Genomic DNA, 19,830 nt, shown 5'->3' with positions numbered 1-19,830 from the left:
GCGGGCCCGGCCTCGGTGCGGGCGGCGGCGGAGGCAGCAGCGCGGGCAGCGCCCCGGGGCGGAAGGGCGCGGCGGCCGGCACGAAGCTGGCCTGCTTGTTCTCCTGGATGGTCTGCATGGGCAGGCGGCGCAGCGAGCCCAGGGCTGGCGGACCGAATCCCCCGCCCCCGCCGTAGGCGCTCGCCTTGCACCCGCCGAAGTAGGAGGGGGTTCCGGCGCGTGCCCGCGGCCCGTACGCGTCCTGCGCGCCGTCCAGCAGGGCGTCCGGCAGCCCAGCCACGCCGCCACCGTGCAGGCCCAGCGGACCTCCCAGCTCGGCCAGACGCGGCAGCTCGCCCGGGCAGCGCGCGCCCAGGGCGGGCGACAGCGCGCTCGCAGGGCTTGGGTACATGAGTGGCGAGGACGGTGCCAGGGCCTCCAGGGCCTCGTCGTCCTCCAGCTCGGCCGCCTCCCCGAGCAGGGGTCTCCCGCTGCCGCGGAAGTCAGCCCACGCCTCATAGTCGTCGCTGGCATGTGAGGCCGGGCTGGCGGCCCACTTGGCGGAGGCCGACAGGGGCCCTGGAACCGGTGCGCCCGGAGGGCTGTCGTCGGGGCTCCGCTCCGGCAGGTGCAGCTGCTTCTTCTTGCTCGCCTTGCCCTTGATGCGCAGAAACTTGGCCCCGTTGTCCATGGACACGGCCCGGCGCCGCGGGGTCTTGCCGGTCTTTCCGCCCTCGGGGTTCAGCATCCACCATGAACTCTTGCCAGTGCCCTCGTTCTGCACGCGGATGAACCGGGTGTGCAGCGACAGGTTGTGCCGGATGGAGTTCTGTGGCCGGAGATAGGGGCATGGGTGGCAGGAGGAGGAAAGTGAGGAAGCCAAGGGGATCCAGGGGGAAGTGATGGGAAGAAAAAACGGGAGGGGGGATCAGAAAAGGATGGGAGGAAACAGAAGGATCGATGGGGTAAAGGGAGGTAAAAAGAGAGTGCAGGTTAAGTACCACGTTGGACAAACCCAGAATCCTATCCTTTACCCCAAATATGCCCTGGCCCTGCCCTGTCCTGCCCCACCTCTCAAGTAGACACTGCCAGAGGGCAGGGCTGGTGCTTAAGGGATAAGACCCACTTTGAGTTCTATTCTGAACCTGTGCCATCCCTCAGCAGGAGAGCAGGACCCCATCTTCCAAACTCAGCCAAACCTCTGGAGGGGCTGGCTAGACTGTGAGGGCCCCCCAGCAGATTATGTAAGGGCTCATGCCACTGCCGCGGCTCATTTGTCCGCCCCCCTCCCTCCCCAGCCTGGCATGGAGCCAGGAGCCCGAAAACCCAGGGCTCCAGAAATCAATCTCGCGGTGACTGATTAAGCCCTGTTTAGAACTAATTGCTCTTTCGTGTGTGGGGAGAATAAATTACCTGCTTTAATTTCGTGTCTTTAAAATGCAACTGCAGGTAGAGAGGACTGTTAACCCTTTGTGGGAAGGCCTGGCCAGAGAAAGCAGAACAGGCTGAGGTGGGGATGCCCAGGACAGGCATAAGCCTATAAACCCGAGATTTTTTGGAGATTGACCCCAGGATTATCCAAGGAGATCACAGAGCTACTCCTGTGTCGCTCTGACCCACCTGGCTCAGCTCTGTCCTCAAAGCCCCTACCTTGTGAGATCTTTATACAACTTCTCACATATTCCCCATTTACAGGCAGGAAGACAGCTTCGAACAGCCGGAGAAGCTTGCTTAAGTACCATAGGCCTGCTGGCTCTCAAGTACCTCTTGGCTTTACCTCAGCCACCCTGCCCATGTGCTCATCTTAATTTCTACTGTGCCGATCAGTGTCCTCAGGGGCACTACCTAGGACAGCCCTGCCCCGAGGACGGAGGAATGCATGGTGAGCTCACAGCTCTACCATCCTGACCTCCACACAAACCTGGTGTAGAATTTCTGCTGGACCCCCTTTCTGGTAGCCTTGACCTTCTGTTCAGGCACTGTTGTACAGACAGCTTGGGCCTGGCTAGGCGAGGATTGGGCAGGATGCCTGGCTATTTGGTCACCTGGCTGTGTGACTATGGCTATGCATCAGTCTCTGAGCTACTCTGAAACACACACTGTGGTCATCGCCATCTCCCAAGGCTGTTGGATCTTTACATGAGCTAATGGGTGTGGTTCAATGTTTGTGAACACTCCAGGTGCTCCTAAACCGCTCTGTCTGGTCAGACCTTACCCATGGACTCATCAAACCTGCTTGGTCACCATCTCCTCAACACCAAGACTTAAGCTGTGCTAGGCATCAACCCCTTGGGGAGGCCAGCATTACCCCATTTTGTCCACCACATGACAGAAGCATGATGTAATTTGCCCACAGCCCCACAGCTAGGCAGTGATGCCAGGTACCGCTCCAGCTCTGCTCAGACCCCAGACTTAGTCTTAACTTGCTAATCCACCTAGGCACACCCTAACCACTAATCTGCCAGGGTTCTCCCTCCTGTCCCCAACAGTCTCCGTCCTTCCAGCTCTACCAGGCTGGCAGTCCCTGGCACTTTATGGACCTGGGAGGCAACAGCTGGAGCTTGTCAGCCTTGCCCTGCCTGGCTTCTCCTGAGGCCCTGTGAGGAGGGAAGCTGGACCCCCAGGGAATGATGTTCCCTCAGGTAGATACTCCATTCCCTGGCCCGCCCATCCACCTGGCTCCCTGCCCCTCCCCCACACCTGCGTTCAGTTCCTAGGAGACCTCAGCTATCTTCCTCCTAGGACTATCTGCCTTGCCAGAAGCTCCACCTCCCACTTTCTCAGTCCTGCTGGAATGGAAGTCCGTCAGGCAGCACTGCTGTCTGTCCTGGGCCAGCCTGGCTCAGAGTGCTGGGGCCTCAGAAAGAGGGTAACTGCACCTCGACAGTTCCAGTCCATTTGGCCCCCGGGGAGCCCCAAAGAACTTATCTCCCATAATCAGTATGCTAAACCCTGTAGGATCAAGGATTGGGAAGCTTAGCTCCAAATGAGGAGGGTGTGGCTCAGGGACAGTGAGTTGCCAAGGTCACGAAGCTTGTTTGGCACAAACCCAGATACGATTTCAGGTTGGTCTTTGTAGAGGACATTCCATTCTGCCACGGGCAAGGAAGGTCAGAGAGCTTGAAAAGACTCTTAGAAAGCCAGTACTCCCATGCAGACCATGCCCAGGAACCACCCATGGAGAAGGCTAAGTATGCGCTGCAAGGTCAAGACAGCCTACAAGTTCTGGGCTTCCTCTTTAGAACTTTGCAAGTGCTTCAAACACACTCCTATTCTTTATGACCTTAAAGAGGCCCATGGAGGTTTGCAGCTTTCTCCCCTTGCCTCCACCCTGGACTCAGCCAGGAGGCTGGGAGTTCAAGCCCTAGCCTCATGCCATGGCTTTCCCAACCCAGGGAAAAGAAAGAACATAGCCAAGCAGGATTCTTTTTTCATAAATGAAACCTGGTGCGAATCTGAATCATTATACACTCGAGCCCTAGTGTGGGGAAGCCCTGCCCACTCAGCACCTTCACTCTCCATGAATGAGGCCTGTGGAGGGGTTCTGCACGCCAGATGGATGGGGCAGCTGAGCGCAGATGGGTGCCAGGCTTTGCTCAGGGTTACCCAGAGGGGTGGCCTAGAGCTGAGGCCTCTGACTTCCAAGCTGGGCTCTGTACTAGATGTGCACCAGGGCTACGCCCCTGAGAGAGGCCCACACCCTGCACCTTAGCATATCTCCTTAGGACCTAGACACCTGGTGCCAATCAGAGCTCCCAGCCAAGATCCAGTGGCAAGCACTGATGACAACTCTGGCTTGCCCACAGGGCCTCCTGGGAGGTCAGAGGCCATGAAGGAGGTGAGGGAGGTAGAAGAGGGAGCCGCCTCTGCCAGGCAGCAGTAACCAGGGCTCCCTCTTGGAGTCGCTTAGCAACCCACCACCACAGCCACGGCCCAGGCATGCCCAAGTTCCCTGGATGCCCAGGGCTGGGCTCAGCTTCTGGGGCCTCCCACATCCCACATGTACAGCTAGGCTTGGTCTCCTAGGGAAGATAGGACCTTCCTGATTTCAGACCCCAGGGAAACAGTATAGGGGCAGAAGAAAGCACAGCAGGTTATACTCATGCCTTCCCCATTCTTCCTCAGAACCTGGGCCTGGGTGAATACTCTCCTGGGCCCACCCACTAGGGACAGAAGCCTGGCAAGAATGGCATATGGACAGGTGCATGGGCTCTGGCACTGGATCCAGATGTCAGTTTCAGCTCCAACACACAGGAGTGGTACAACCCTGGGGCAAGTTACTTTGAAGTTCCAGTTCCTTTAACAGCTATGGCTTCCACCTTTGCTTCCCTGCAGCATCTTCACACAATGATGCTTAACCACCTGAGATCCTCCCCAATCCCCAGCCACCCCCCCCCCATGCCTCAGTGAACAAAGGCCCAGTCACAGCCGACACACCCTCCATGACCTCTGAGGTGTTCCCCTCCACACTCTCTCCTTTGCCTCCAACCTGCCAGGCCAGATGTCTTTCCCTCTGGACGCTCACAGAATTCTCTCATCCCCCTTTCTCCAGTCTGAATTTTTCTAAGGCTGTCCCCTTCTGGTTAATACAAGTTGAAATGAGTACCTAATGAATACTAGCTTGAGAATCTTATAACTGAAAAATGCTCCAAAATCTGCCAACTTTTAAGCTATAGCTCTCAGACTTGTGGGTTAGGGATGTTCCAATTCTATGCAAATACCCCCAAATCCAAAGGAGTTTTGTGTCTGGTAACACATCTGTGGCCCAGCATTTTTGGGGTAAGGGATACTCAGCTTCTGTGTAACTTGTTGATCATTTACTGACTGTCTGATGGCCTTGCATTAGGACTTTTGTAAGGGTAGTGACCTATCCCCACCCCATTTTTTCTTTACTCCATGTGTTTGGCATATACTAGGCACTTAAAAGCTTGTTCAGTGAAGGAATAAGAGACATACATACATGATACTGGGCTGTAGGGGGAATCTGAGTGAACTAGCCCTGGCTGGCACACAAAAGGGACTTTTCTGAACTAGGTTAGGAAGTAAACTCAGGATGAATGAACAAACAGCAAGCAGAGATGCAGGAAAAGTCAGGCCCACCAAAGTGGAGAAAGGACAGGCTTTCCAGCATGCTGAAGAAGGGGTCACAGGCAGCTACTGACTCTCAGGTCTCCACCTGCTCCCAGATTGCCCCAGGCTGGCTCACACCCAGATCTCTCACAACACTGTTCCCCAAGGCCAGAAGACACTCCGAGAGCTTCAGCAGGTCAGAATGACCTCGACCTTGGCGCCTTCCCCACGGATAGGGTCTGATCCATCTGGCGGTGACAGCTCATCTATCCATCAGGACACCCTCATCTATTCCCAGGACACCCTTCGCCCACGAGCAGTAATGCATTCATCTGACAGCACAACCCCATTTATCCAGCACACCAGTCCCATTTATCCAGCAAGTACAACCTCATTTGCTAACAGCACTCCATTCACCTGACGGGGCCCCTCATTTATCCAGCAGGACACCCTCATTTATTCTCCAAGTCGGACACGCTCCTTCCTCCTGTGGTGTGGCTGTGTTCTCCGATGGTGCAACCCAGCCGATCCAGCAGGACGTCATCTCTCCTACAAGTACACTCCATCCCCCTGACAGTACAACCTCATTTATCTAGTAATGCAGCCTCACCTTGCCTCCTAGTACCCCCTCATTCCCTGACAGTACCACCTCGTTTATCTTGCGGTACAACCTCATTTCTCCTTCCCGCACAGCTTCACTCCCCAACAGCTCAACCTCATCCAATCTTACTTCTCCAGCCAGGACCTGCCAGGTTTTGGCAGAGGGGCGGGGAAATGATGAGTGGAAAGGAGAGAGATCTGTCCCCTCATTTGGTGTCCCGGCCTGCAAGGGTCTGCATCGCATGATGCTTCAACTACATGCAACTTTTCCAGACCGAGAAGGGGGTATGGACTTTGCCTTTCAAGTTGCTTGAGCATCAGAGCTCCACCACTGTCTGTCTCATCTCTCATTCTGTCCCCACTAGGATGATAGAGGCCAATCGGGTGGATTCTGGGATGCAGGCTTCCTTGCTCTGTGCTGTGGTCCTGTGATCCTGGGAAGGGGGCATGAGGAAGGCTGCCCCCTGGGGGGGCACATTCAGTGGTATGCTGGTAAACGTTTGACAATCAGCACTCCATGGGTGGGGGGAACCCAGCTGATGGATTTGTAGCTGTTACTGCTTTGTGGCATGAATCCTCCAGTCATAGCCCAGTGAAGCTGCCAGTGTGAAGTCACAGAGTGAAGAACTGGAAAGAAGTGTGCACAACTGTTCTTGTGAGCCAGCTCAGCTCAAACATGCCATTGGCATGTGCTTCTAGTACTGACACGGGAGAGAAGTGTCACCTGCTTCATGCCAGGTGTGGGCAAGGTTCTTTTATCTTGACAATCACGTCAGTCATGTGCCCACAAGAAGAGACCACTAGTTTACAAAGGGAGAAATTGAGGCTCTGGTGAGGTTAATGTTTTAGGTTGAAGCCCCAAAGCTGGAAGTGAGGAAGCAAGATTCAGATCTCTGGTTATTGGCTTCCAAAGCCTGTGCTCTTCCCACCCTGCCCCCCCCCACTATGGCAGGGGTCTCTGTTCGATGTCCATCCCAGTAGCTATCCCTGTCCTGGCTCACAAGCTCAGGCATTTCTGGCTTTCTTCAGAGGCAGGATATGTAAACTCTGTACCCACTGCCTACCACCAACCCAGCACTGTCTCTTGCTCTCCGTGGTCCCTGGGGGATGCCAAGACAGTTCAGTCCTGGGTCTTCTATTATCCCACGGATCACCATCAGGTGCAGAGTCTCCACAGGTTCCATCATAGGCAGAAATCTCAGCTCAGGCCCTCCCTTCAGAGACTAACTTTATCTGCTCGATGGTGACAATGACCCAGCTCCAGCTTCAGTGCTTCACAGACACCTGTGGGTCTCCACCCCCGTTCCAACTCCAGCACGCATAGGGAGGATTCCACAGTTCCAACTCTCATCCTTCCTGGTTCAGAGGTCCAGGAGTAAACCTGACCTTGTGCTTACCCTTCACTCTATTCCTAGAGCCCCCACCTTTCCAGGAGCACACATCTGAGTCAGACAGACCCACAATTGGGGGTGGGGTTGCCCTTTTGTCTGGGGTGGAGCTGGGATGTTCGGTCCAGGCAGGCTTCCTGGTAGATGATGTCAGGATCTGAAGGTCAAGTTTAAATCATGGGTACTAAGGTCTGCTAAGGAGGAGGGGTAAAAGGGCAGATTGGGGGCAAAGAGCCACAGGTGCCCATTAGTGGGCTTAGGGTCATCAGGACAGTAGTGAGCACCCAGGGTCCAGGACAAATCAAATATTGAAGCAAGACACGAAGCCAGGCCCAGAATACACAGCCATATTCCTCTCCCTCCCCTCCCCTGACACGGAAGAGCTCACATAACTAGCCTGGGCAAAGGGCAAGCCAGCAATAGGAGTCCAAGCTCACTCCTGCCCCACACACAGCCTTGGGCACCAGTACAACTCCAGAGGGATACTCAAAAGCCACATTCTCCAAGACAGCAGACCTTTCTGGGCTTCCAACCAACATGTCCACCCCTGGTGCTCTTGCACGCTTCTTGTCCCTCCCTCTCTGCCCCACAGGTTCTATTCTTCCATCAGGCCTGATCTGAGACCCTCCTGAACCCTCCCAGCAGCCCCAGAGACAGTGGACCACCCCACAACACTGCTAACTCCAAATACTGGAGTTCAACTATCCCTGAGTCTGTTTCCTCCACTGAAGTTTGTGGGGTTTACAGAAATGTGGAGGAAGGAGGGAGCCCTCAATAGTGTCTGACTTGTTCATGCCTGGTACTAGTGAAGATTCCACTGAACGATTCCTAAGACCCTGCCACCAGCTACCAGGGTCCTCCTGAGCTTCCCTTTCGGCATGGTCTCCCCAGGCGCTCCTGCTACCATGGCCTCCTGTGCCTTCCTCAGAGCTTTCTGGCTCCTCAGGAGAATTCAACATAATTGGGAAAAAGACTACTTTTTTTCTTTTCTTGAAATAGGATCTCACAACATAGCCCAGCTGCACAATGTCTCAGCTTCCTCAATGCTAGGATCACCACGCCTGGGTAAAATCCATATATTAAATACTATCACTTCATTGTCATATATTATGACTATATCACCAAGCATTTGAGACAACCTTCAGGTGCCAATCCAGGGCCCCTGCTCTGAGATGCCTCTAAACTGGCATCTTTTCAACCTGTGGGTTGAGACCACTTTGGGATTTGCATATCATGTATTTACATTACAATTCATAATAGTAACAAAACTAAAGTAATGAGGCAGCAACGACATAATTTTATGGTTGGGGGTCGCCACAACATGAGGAACTGTATTAAAGGGTCACGGCATTGGGAAGGTTGAGAAGCACTGCTCTAAAGAGAAACCTAGGCCTGGAAGAAGCTCCAGGGTTGTCCTGGAACAGAAGTGGAGCTGACTACCTGGTTCTCAGCTGCCCCTCCCCAGAGCCCCTAACTGCAAAGCCATTCAGACTTGGCACTGTACCCCTCTAGTCTGACCACCTCCCTTATCTGCAGGCAGCTCCTCCCTGCTCCTCTGCCCAGGCCCTGGGAGCAGCTGCAGTGACCTCACTTAGCCCTGCCCTGGACCCAGCTCTGGGGAAGGCCTAGCAGCTGTGCCCGAGCCCTGCAGGCTGGCTCCTGGGGGAGAAAGAGGAGGAGCAGGCATGGTGCCAAGAGAACCATCTGCTCTCCCAGGGGCACAGCCACCCGCACAGACACTGGCCTTGCCCCCGGGGGCTACCCTTGGCCTTCTATTTCCTTGACAAGGGACTCCAAGAGCCCAGGGCAGCCCACCCAGACCAGGGCAGCAACCTCATTTGCCATCTGTCTCCTCCTGAGGCCTCAGAGGTCCTTTAGGACATACTGGAACACCACAAACGTCCACTGGAAGAAAAAATGGACAAGTGCTTGGGTGAGCTCCAGGGCCAGAGGCCAGAGGCTGGACTGGGTGTGCTAAGTGTGGCTGCCCTGTCCAGCCTAGCTGGCTTTAAGTCCTCACTCTCCCTGCTGGGGCCTCCATCTTCACATCTGCTTAGCTGGCAGGTGCCTCTGGCAGAGGGCAAGCCCCTCCTCCCCAAGGCCCAGCTCAGGTTACAAGAGGAGGTGGTGGCAAGGCCAGCTGAGGACAGGGGAGGGGACAGGAGGGAGAAGGAGGAGGCCTCAGAGCTTCCCAGATTATTGGAGGAGAACCAGGAACCAGAGTAGGAATGGTCTTACCCAAGATCACACAGCCTCGCAGTGGGGCAAAGAGAATCCAGTATGCCAGGAACAGGTAGCTCTAGGCTTGAGAATTACCTGGAACAAGTGACTTTCTTATCTGTGAAAATGAGGAGCCTTGGGGTTGGGGATGTGTGTCAGTGGGAAAGTGTTTATTGTACAAACACTAGGACTTGAGCTCAGGTCCCAAGCATCTATGTACAAGCCAGGTGTGGAAGCATACAGCCGTAACTCCAGTGCTCGGGGTCAGAGACAAGTAGATCTTTCGTGTTCACCAGCCAGCCAGTCTAGATAAAATGGACACCTCCAGATTTCCTGAGACCTTGTGTCAAAAAACAAGGCTGTGAGCAATGGAGAAAGGCACCTCACATCAATACCTGGCCTTCACACACATAGCCCACCTGTGTGCGCGTACACACACACACACACACACACGACCTTAAATCTGCTCTGTATGCCTCCCAAGGCCACAAGGAAGGTTCTAGAGACTCAAAAGTAATGGATCAGAGGAAGGCAGGCAGAAGACCAGGTTCCAAAATGCTCACATGTTGCACTTGGGGACCAGAATAGAGAGGGACTCTTCTAACACACACACACACACACACACACCCCTTTCAGGGGCATGCAAAGGGAGTCCTGCTCTATACACTGGCAGATAGTCCTTTTCTTCACAGAGCAATGAATAACAGTAGTGACCCCTGATAAGACTTCTTGGGGACTTTATAGTATCTTTCCTGACATTCTAAGAAAGCTCAGACATAGCCCTGTCATCTCATTTTGTAGAGGAGGGAACTAAGGCTGAAACTCCTCAGAGCTACTCAGAAGGTTAACAAATCTAGGCTCTACTGATACCCTTGGCTTCCTAAGCTGCTTACTACACACACAACCCAGTCATTCTCACCAGAGTCGTAAGCCATGGTGGGCTGGCTGCAGGGAACTTCAGGCTCATCTGCTCATCTCGCCCCACTGTGTGCTTGTCACACAAGTCACTCTTGAGTGATCTATCTGCTGGTGTCATCCCATCTACCACACCCACCGGAGTCCTGACAGCTTTGCACAGCAGGTGCACATTGGTGTAGCTTTGGATTATAGTGCCCTCAGCCCTGGGTCTGTAAGCCAGGGAAATGGACAACAGGCCTGCCCCTGCCTCTGGGGCACTGTCTGCTGGGAAAGGCAGCATTAGGAAAATTAGGAAATTAGGGCTCATTCCCCATGCTAGAAGCCTCAGGGCCAAACTTCAAGGGAGAGCACAAAGCCAGTTGCAGGGGCAGAGAGAGTGCTAGGCCAGAGTGAAATCAGCACTGGGACATCCCAGTGTTGCCTGCCACACATAGTTGAAACCTCTTGATTTCCTTCTCTCTTAGTTTCCTCACCTGTCAATGGGGTAGACAGTCACAACAATAGTATCATGGACCAACTGTAAAAATCCATTGAGAGACTGTTTTATGCGTTGGCACATGGCAGGTGGAATCCAGAGCTACATGTGGTTCAAGGTGGCTAAACCAAGTGCCACAGGACTGAAGGGGGCAGGAGAGGTTGCAAGGTGTGTGTGTGTGGGGGGGGGGCTTCAAGCATCACACTAGGCATCCCAAGGATGGACAGACAGTGCTGGGCTGTACATATGTTCTCTCTCCCATCAGTGGGGAACTAGCTAGGTCAGGGTCTGTGACTGTCACCTTTCTTTACATTCCAGACCCAGAGGGCTTTCTGAGTATCACCCTCCCACACCTCCCTCTGTCCCACATCCAAGGCTAGCAGGAGAGCAGCATGTGCCAGTTCTGGCTGTGGCTGCCTTCTTTCCAACCATGTCATTCTGATGCACAGGATGGACCCAGGTGCTGGGGCAAGGGCTCAGTCCCCTGAAACTGATGGCATGAAGTCCAAGTCCCTAGGGCAGTAGGGAGGAAAAGGAGCAAGGGTTCAACCAGGAAGCAGCTTAGAGAAGAGGCTGGTTCACAGTGAGTACATAGGGCGGGGAGGGGGAAGCTGGGAGGCCAGGAGGCCACCATCTAAGAAATGACTTCTGAATGACTGGTCACCAGACATGCCTGTTAAAATATAAATCTCAGAGCTCATGCCCAAAGAATTGAGAAGGGGACTGGAAAGTGTGCCGGTGCAAAGCTTCAGGGGACTCTCAGATGACAAGCCAGGCCTGTGGACAGCTAAGGAATTTAAGCAAAGATCCTCACGGAGAGGTGTTGGCTTCCAGAACCACTGGGATGGTGGTGGCTTCAATCACACTCAAGCACCCTAGCTATTTTTTTCTGAAGGGTGTCCCAAGGGATTGACCAAGGAGCGCTGCCTTGGTAGGCATGTGACAACTGGCAGGGCGTGTAGGCTGAGATATTTATTCAGTGTCGCTTGTGAAGGTGGCAGCGTGAGGTTCCTGAGCATAGAGGTGTCAGGAAACACAGGTGGGAGGTGAGACCTGGACAAGTCCAGCAGAGGGCCTGGGGACCCAGGGCAGTTTTGGCCTGGTTGGCTTTCAGGGTGAACAGAGGAGCCTTAGAATCCCAGGACAGATCTTGAAGATCTTGGAGCAGGAGGGCTATGTGGGAGCAAGACCACACCGACAGACGGAGAAATGGGAGAGACACACTCAGGTCTGCATCCCTATCTAGGCTCTGCCTTCTCCCAGCTAGGCCTTGATTTCCTCGACTGCAAACTGGAACTACAAATGAGTACCTGGCGAGGATTTCAAGAAGGATGGAGTGGGAGAATGTGTGCAAAGGATAGGACTGACTGCCCAGCACCCACGTTCTCTCCTCATTCCCCTTCCCTCGAGAGGCAGCCCCCTTAGAGACCAGGAAGCTTTCTCTTAGTTAGGAGGGAGGCCCTGGGGGTAGGATGTGGGAGGCCCCACCCCCACACACCACCTGGCCCCCTCCCACCTCCACATATGGGTTGGGGAGTGGGGAGAGGCAGAAAACAGCCAAACCCTCCCAAACAGGAGTGGGTTTCCATAGCAACTGGGGTGCCAGGAGAAGGGGGGTGCTCCAGATCCAGCTGTCCCCCCCCAGCACCCTCCTCAGGCCCTAGAGCCCAAGCTGATACCCACCCAACACCCTGAGCCCCCCATCTGCCTGCTCTGGGGACAGCTGGGGCTGTCATGAACACTCTCCCTTGTGCTAGCCGAACAGTTGCCACATGGGTACTGCCATGGGTAGGGGCAGGCATCTTTAAGTAGGAGGCTCAGGTTCAAGACTATCCACACCCATAGTCACAGTTGTCCACCAGTGAGAAGTCCGTTCAGTACCATGAACCTTTCAGCTCCTGGTACCAAAAGGTTTCTAAGTCTCAGTACAGAAGGGCCCAGGGACTGTGTTTAAGGTCCTCTGGACTCACAGGAGGACACGGAGGATCAGAGAGAAGGATTCATTCCAGATCTCACACACTGAATCAAGTTTCCCACAGGGATCCTGTCCACTCCTACCTAGCCCTGACTCCCGAGGACCACAAAGGTTTGTACCGGGACACAGTGGGTGATGCTTCAGGGCACTGTTGGGAAGAAGACAAGTCTTTCCAGGATGTGTCTCCCCAGTGAATGGTAGTCACGGAGAGAAATGTGTCAGCGGGGACTATGGGAGGCTGGCACCCAGCATCAGACCCTTCGACTTCTTTGGTGACCCAAAGTCTGGCCTGAGGGTAGAGGGGGCTCTAATGGGGAGGTGTCAGTCACATACCCCACTTTTCCCCAGTTGTTCAGCTCCAAGTGGGAGGCAGGCACAATGCAGGTGTAGGGAGGGCTGGTGAGTCTGCTGAGATATCAGGGAAGCTCCGCTTAGAGGCTCACTGTTGCTCACAGTTCCTGACCCCTCAGCCCTAGCAAGGCCAAGACAAACCCTAAACCTCAGGTGACGGCTATCATCAGCTGTCACTCAAACACAGAAGAAGGTGGGTTGCATGAAGGAGCCCCAACTCTTTCCAAATCCAAACCCAAACCCTTCCAAACAACAACTAAGGAACCCCCAGTCCTACCCAGTGGTACAGAAAATGCTGGAGTTTAAGGGTTTAGAATTGGGTTCTTCTACCACTTAGGGCTGGTACTAGGTATGCGACCTCAAGGCAAGTCACTTCTCCATCTGGAAAGAGGGCAGTGGTGAGAATCTGGTGGGACATGTGCTTGGTGCATTCACTAGCCCTGTCCTCAGGCAGGGTCTCCCTGCATCTCAGTTCCCCTCAACACTGCACCTGAGTAAGTCCAAAGGTGGAGCCCTCAAGGTCTGGAGAGAGCCCCCCACTCGTATTAAGTGGGGGCTGGAGGGCGCTGAACTTTCGAACCCACAAACCCCCCGCGCCGTTCATTACCTTAACGCGAGTTAAAAATAACCGTCTCATCTCTTTAAATTAGTCTGTCTGCAATTACCGCCTGGCACGGCGCTGCCCGCCATCGTCCCGCTGGAGCGGCGCCAGGTGGCAGGCGGGGCCCTCACCCTGTCTGTCGGTCTGTCTGCTGCCTCTCAGCCCCCCTTTCCCCCGCGGCGACGCAACCCTGGAGGCCCCCAGCAGCCCCTCCTCGAGAGCTCCCCAACCTGTGCAGGGTGGGGGCCTGGGTCTCATAGGGCCGGCCTAGGGAAGCCGAGAATTGGGGAGGGGGCTCGGGGCACGCTGTCGGGGGAGGGGCGCTGGGAGGCCCGGGAAGCCGGAAGGGCCCGCAGCGCGCCAGCGCTCGTGGGTGGGTGTGAGCAGGTGGCCGTGGGAGTCTGCCGGGCGTGCCAGCAACTGTGCCAGGAGCGGCTGGCACGGGCTCGTGCCCAGGAGGCGGGCAGCTGCCAGCCCCTCGCTCGTGCAGTGAGGGGGGTGAGGACACCCCCCCAATCGGGGCTCACACCGCCTCCTCCTGCACCCCCACAAGCTCTTGGGATTGGGGATCCCCGAGGACAAAGGAGGGGGAAGGCACTCTGGTGGAGCGGGCTGGGGGGGGGGCGCTACTCTCCCAACTACTGTTCAGAGCCAAGTGCAGGACCCTGCTTCTGGCCTCTGGAATCAGCCCCTCTTTCAAGCCCCCTCCCCACCTGGAACTTACAGGGCCAGGCCTGGGCCAGATGGGGCTAGCACCCGCTCTGATCCCACCCCTCAGTAGCTAAGCTGCTCCAGCCCTTGAGGGAGAGGGGAAGTCCCCATCCACTGGGCTCCACCCCTCTGGGCCTAGGGACAGAAATGGGAGGCGCCCAGGCCTGGTCTGGGAGCTCCCCAAGGACTGGCAGCCAGGAAACACAAAAGGAGTTGAACAACTCCAGAGGCGTTCAGTGGAAGGAACAGCAGGATAGTGCAGCCAGGAAGGCTTCCCGTAAGAGGCCAAAGCCAAAGGAACATGGGGCTTACGGAGGAGCTGAGAGGGAATAGGAAGGTCCACTGTGGGAGCCACAGTTCTTGGGCCACTACACTCCCAGCCAAGCCCTGAGCCCAGGCTTGATACCCCCTGTCCCCAGGGGAATGGGACTAGCCCTTATGGTACAACCACAGGTAGCCCTAAGTCTCCAAGCCTCTTGTCTGATTTGGGTGGCCTGAGCCTGTTGCTGTCCTCAGCAGCTCTGGGATCCCCTCTTCTCACCACAGATGGAACTTCAGGGCGATGACCCCAATACATCAGCCTTTCTCTCCCCTTTCTGAAGGTGACCACTTCCTGCCAGCCCAAGAGCCCTAGGTTCTAGTTTGCAACTGCAAGCACCCCAGATCCAGCAGGCACAGTTCCTCCTCTCTGCCTTTGAACATGCAGTCCCTTTACTCCATCACAAAAAACTATCTCCCTAATTGTCCCTAACCAAGAACAGACCCCAGTTCAAGTGCCACTCCCTCCATGGGAGAAATCAGACTCTCTAGAATATGAAATCCACTTTCCCCAGCCCCTTGCCCCACCTACCAGCCCTTCCTGTCTCAAAACACAGGGTGTGAATGGGGAAGCTGCTCAGAGCAATGCATCCTGAAGGTGGGGCCAAGAACTTAGATCCCCTTAAGGAGTCATAGCACACCTCGGCCCTCATGGAATTGAGATTTGGTATCACTCAGGATTTCAAGGGCAACACTTTTGTGGGGGATGAAACGGATGAAGGAATAATGGATGCCCGGTCCTGGCACCTGAGGTGTTCCCAGTCTTGGTCAGGCTGAGATTGAGAGCTGGAGTTAGCTCCTCCTCCAGGCTTCTGAAGGAATTGACTGGGAGTGTCAGAAGGGGTCCAAGGGAAGGAAGTTCCAGGAAGGAGAGAGAATGGAGGCACCCTGTGGGAAGGCACAGGAGGGTAACAGGGGACATCCACTGAGGAGACAGGTTGAATTAGATCCCCTCCGGTGTCTGGGTGGTTTTTTGCTAGGACCAAGAGCAAGAGTCCAAGCTTGGGGCTGCTCACCCAGTGCCCCAGTTCAGGACTGGGAGTGAGGTACAGGGAGGACCAGCGTGACCCTAACAGTGTGGTGCAGTGGGAACTGCAGTCAATGGGCAGACAGGAGACTTGGGCCCTTGTCCAGGGCTTGCTGCTTTCTGACACTCTCAGGAGAGAGTCCTATTACCTCCCAAGGCCTCAGTCTCACAGTTTGAGAAATGAACTCATGGGGCTCAATTATCTCCAAGCGCACCGCCATCATAGCCTAAGGTTTATGTCTGCCTCTGCTCAAAGCCAGCTGCAGCTCGCCCTCACAGGGGCCAGCAAGGCATGTCCCAAAGGCTTGGTGGGACCTGGAAAGGTGGGTGACACCTGAGTTGGAGTGGGACCTTAGGCAGTTAACTGACTCTTGTGCTCTGGGCCTCAGAGACCTCCCCTATAAATGGTTATAGTAAAACCCAGCTCAGGGACTACTGAGAGCTTTAAGGATACGGGAAGAGCCTGGCACAGAGCTCAGCCCAACATGCTTGCTCAGAACTGCAGCTGTCTCCAGGCTTCTGGCTTCAAATCTCTGCTTTCCATCTTTCCCTAGTCTCCATCATCTATCTAAACCTGCTGGAGCTCTGCCTCTTACAGGAAGCCTTCCTGATCTGCTCTGGTCCTGGTACTCTTTGCCAATCCACAGCCTCTTTACCATCCACCCATCTCTTTACTTTCAATGCACATACGTTGATGGCTTCTTGGGCCATACTCTATGTAAGGTGCCATAGGGGCAGAACAGTCCTAACACTGACTGTCTTTCGAAGGTAAAGGAGGGAGGGAGCGGGAAGCAGGACACACATGATTGACTCAGGATGAATGCCTTAGGGCCAGGAAAAAAAGCAGGGTGGTGGTGGTGGGGAGTCCTGAGCTAGCTAACAAGTGTTGGGGAAGGCTTCCTGGAGGAGGCATTGGGATTCTGTGCCCCTGAGGATAGTGACTCCATCTCCAGGAAGGAGTGGAAGGTGGACTCAGCAAACAAGAAGTAGAGAAAGCCCAAGGGCAGGACACTTGACAGAAAGTTGTGTTCTGGTGGGGACTGAGCTGCAGAGGACTGGAAAATGGACTCAGGTCTACTTCTACGACCTGTGTTCCTGCCCCATAATGGTCACGGAGAGCCAAAGAAGATGCCAGCATACAGGTATTCCAAGAGCTGTGGGCTCCCAGATCAGGACAGTGCACCCAAGTGCATCTAGATCTGCCCATGGCCATGGCCCCTGTTACTCTCCTCAGATTTTGCTGCCAATCAACACCCGAACACCCTCATCTCTGAACACAGGCATGTCTTCCTCATAGTGACTACCTCTCCCACAAGAGGTCCCCTCAAGCCTCCTCACCCTCAAATGCATAGGCTAGCCTCATTTCCCAACAAGATGGCCAGAGGAGGAGCTGAACAGAATCTACAATCCAGTGAAGTCCCCATCCAAGTCTTCTCCCAAGATGGCTCTCCCCTTTCCGGTGCCTGCCACTGAGGACTCTCTAGGGGCGCCCCACACCTTAAGTGCGTCTGGGCCCAGAAAGCCAGGGAGGTGGGAGAGAAGTTGCCTAGAGTGGGTAGAAATAGACCCCCAGACCTCAACACCCTTCCCACAAGTACCAGCAGGGAGCTTTAAGCACCTCCCCCACCCCATGCTGTACCAGGGAAGCGGCTGACAACACCTGCCCCATGAAAAACTCATCTCGGGTGACCTGCCATGCTTTTCACCCCGACTAGTAGGTGTTCCAGGATGAACTCTCGACACTACAGAAAGAACTGCGGGCCCATGATCAGTTAGCACTCTTCACCATGGGGCGGGCTTCAGGAAGGGCAGGGGAGATTTGAGAGTGGAAAGCAGACAGGAGCCCTGGGTCATGACTCCAGCTCTTTAAAGCAGGTACCCTTTTGGAGAGGGTAAAACAAGTCACACAAAACAAAGGGAGCTCCCTACTGTCCGTGGCCTGGAAATGAGTTATGCTACTATACCCTCAATGACAGACCAGGGATATTCCTCCGGGATGCCTCAAAAAGGTATCCCTTGTCACCCTACCAGACCTCCAATCCCGCGCATCCTTCCTAGGGGACGTGAATGAACACAGCTGCTGCCAGCACGCCCCTGCCTGTCAACCGACCTGCCCCACTCCCTGGGCGCGCACTCCATGACCCCTAGGGGTGTTCCAGAGCCCCCCTCCCTGTAGCCTGCCCGGAGCCCGGATGCCCCACCTTCCAGCCGGCCGAGCTGTTGCTGTCGCCTTTATCCTTGAAGTAGGGCACGTAGCGGACCATCCAGTCGTAGATCTGCGAGAGCGTGAGTCTCTTGTCCGGGGCGCTCTCGATGGCTTTGGTGATGAGGTCGGCGTAGGAAAGGTTCCCCCACGCGTTCCGTCGGGAGCTCTTCGCTTTCCGCAACGGTCCGACCTCCGCGCCCAGCGGCGGAGCTGGGGCCATCGCTGGGGCCGTCGCCCTGCGTTCCGGCCCGCAGTCCTCAGAGCCCTCGGCCACTCCTGCGCCCAGCGCCCCGTCCTCGTCGCCGGCCAAGTCCGGCTGCGGCAGAGGCCAGGTACACGAGCGCGGCCGGCTCTGCGGCGCGAAGTCCGGGTCCACGTCCACCTGATGCGCTCGCAGCTTCGCAGCCATGGTCCCGCCCGGCTCGGGCGAGGCAGGGAGGGAGGCTCCGCGGAGGGTGGGCGCGCGGCTCTGGGATCTGCGCGCCCCGGGGAGGCCCGCGGGAGGGGTCCCTGGCGGCGCCGGCTCAACCGCGGGGCGCCATGGGCCGGGGCGCGGAGGCAGGGGGCTAGACGAACTGGCGAGCACGGAGGGAAGCAAAGACCCAGGCAGTGAGGGGGCGGCGGCCCGGGAGCCCAGCGGGCACACACCTCGCCCAGCCCGGCTTCTAGCACCTGCCGCCTGTCTGTGCCCGCAGCCACCACCGCCACCGCCGCTGCCGCCGCTCCGCGGGCGCCGGTCCCGCGCGCGGGCCCCGCTCTCCCGGGACGAGGCTGGCTTGCACCATGCCGGAGCCCGAGCCCGTGCCAGAGCCCGCGCCGCCGCCGCCCGGTGAATGCCGCCGCCGCCGCCGCTCCGGCTCCAGCGCCAGCTCCCGCGCCTGCCGCGCTCAGCGCCGGCTGCACCTCGGGATGGGCGGGGGACGGAGACGGGGCGGGCCCGGAGCAAAAGGAGGCGGGGCGTGCTCGCCCGGGGCCGTGGAATCCTAGCTGACTGGGTGCCCCGCCTGCAGACTGTGGGGGGCGTGGAGCTCCCGCTAAGGGCGACCCCGCCGAAGCCCCGCACGCCACAGCGCCCCCTAGGGACCAGGCGAGAAAAGTCTGGCGCGGCCCCGCCCCCTGCCGGGCTCGGGGAGGGCAACTTGGGGGCGGATCCCGAATGCTCCCATTGGTGCACAGCGGGGCTGCCCCGCCCACAACCTTCAAAGGATTCCTCCCAGGAGCGCGTCAGCAGGTTATTGTTACAACCCGGGGTTTCCCGGGGCAACAGAAATGGGGCGGGGCTCAGAACACTGGTCCCTCCCCGCTTCTACCATCCCCAGAATTGCCCCGCCCTCTTCTTCTAGACCCTTGACGTTTCCAAGTCTTCCTTCCAACAGCCAGACCAAGGCTTGCTCTAACTCTCCTCCCTTCTTTGTGCCATGGACCGGTCTAGGGAAAAAGAATGGTTTGATGATTGTAGGCCAGGCGTTGCCACCACCCTACCTGTTCTCTGTGCAAATGGGGTTTCGTTGCCAGCACAATTTTAGAGCATTGGTTCTCAAAGTTCAACGTGTGGCAGGTTTTATCCTGCAGAGTATTAAAACAGATTCCTGAACCCCGACCCTCGAGTGTCTGGAGGCAGGTCTGTGTTGGGGTGGAGACTTCACATTTCTAGCAAGCTCACAGGCCATAGGGACCCCACTTTATGAGCCACTGTCTTGCAGTCTGTGGGAGGTTCTCAAAGGGGCTGTTGGAACAAGTGCTTGCCCCCAAAGTTGAGAATGGTTGGGGAGGAACTCACTCATTTAATAGGTATATATTGAACATCTTCATTGTTCCTGTCTCCTTTCAGGGTCCTATGGCAAGAGCAGCAAATGGAGACAAATGAGGTCCCTACTGTATAGACTAGTAGAGGACTCAGATGTTAATCCCATCATCACGTGACCTCACAGGGAGCAGCTCCTGAGAGGTTATGCAGTCCATTACCTCATCCCAGAGGGTACGGGAGGCTA

At 56.0% G+C, this 19,830-nt stretch overlaps 1 protein-coding gene across 1 annotated transcript in view; it reads right to left on the bottom strand.

Annotated features, from left to right (window-relative positions):
- Positions 1-18,248, bottom strand: part of Foxo6 (forkhead box O6) — a 19,756-nt gene extending 1,508 nt beyond the window's left edge. Inside the window, exons 1-2 of the mRNA XM_028785445.1 lie at positions 17,835-18,248; positions 3-808 (exon numbers count right to left, since the gene is read on the bottom strand). Coding sequence (XP_028641278.1) covers positions 3-808; positions 17,835-18,248 — 1,220 coding nt within the window. The remainder of the gene's footprint in view (positions 1-2; positions 809-17,834) is intronic.
- Positions 18,249-19,830: the final 1,582 nt, after the last annotated feature.

The sequence above is a fragment of the Grammomys surdaster genome, unplaced genomic scaffold, assembly GCF_004785775.1.
Source record: "Grammomys surdaster isolate TR1022 unplaced genomic scaffold, NIH_TR_1.0 100, whole genome shotgun sequence".
In the NCBI taxonomy this organism is placed as follows: Eukaryota; Metazoa; Chordata; class Mammalia; order Rodentia; family Muridae; genus Grammomys; species Grammomys surdaster.
The sequence above is the reverse complement of the archived record's forward strand: the minus strand, read 5'-3'. Positions and strand labels throughout refer to the sequence as shown.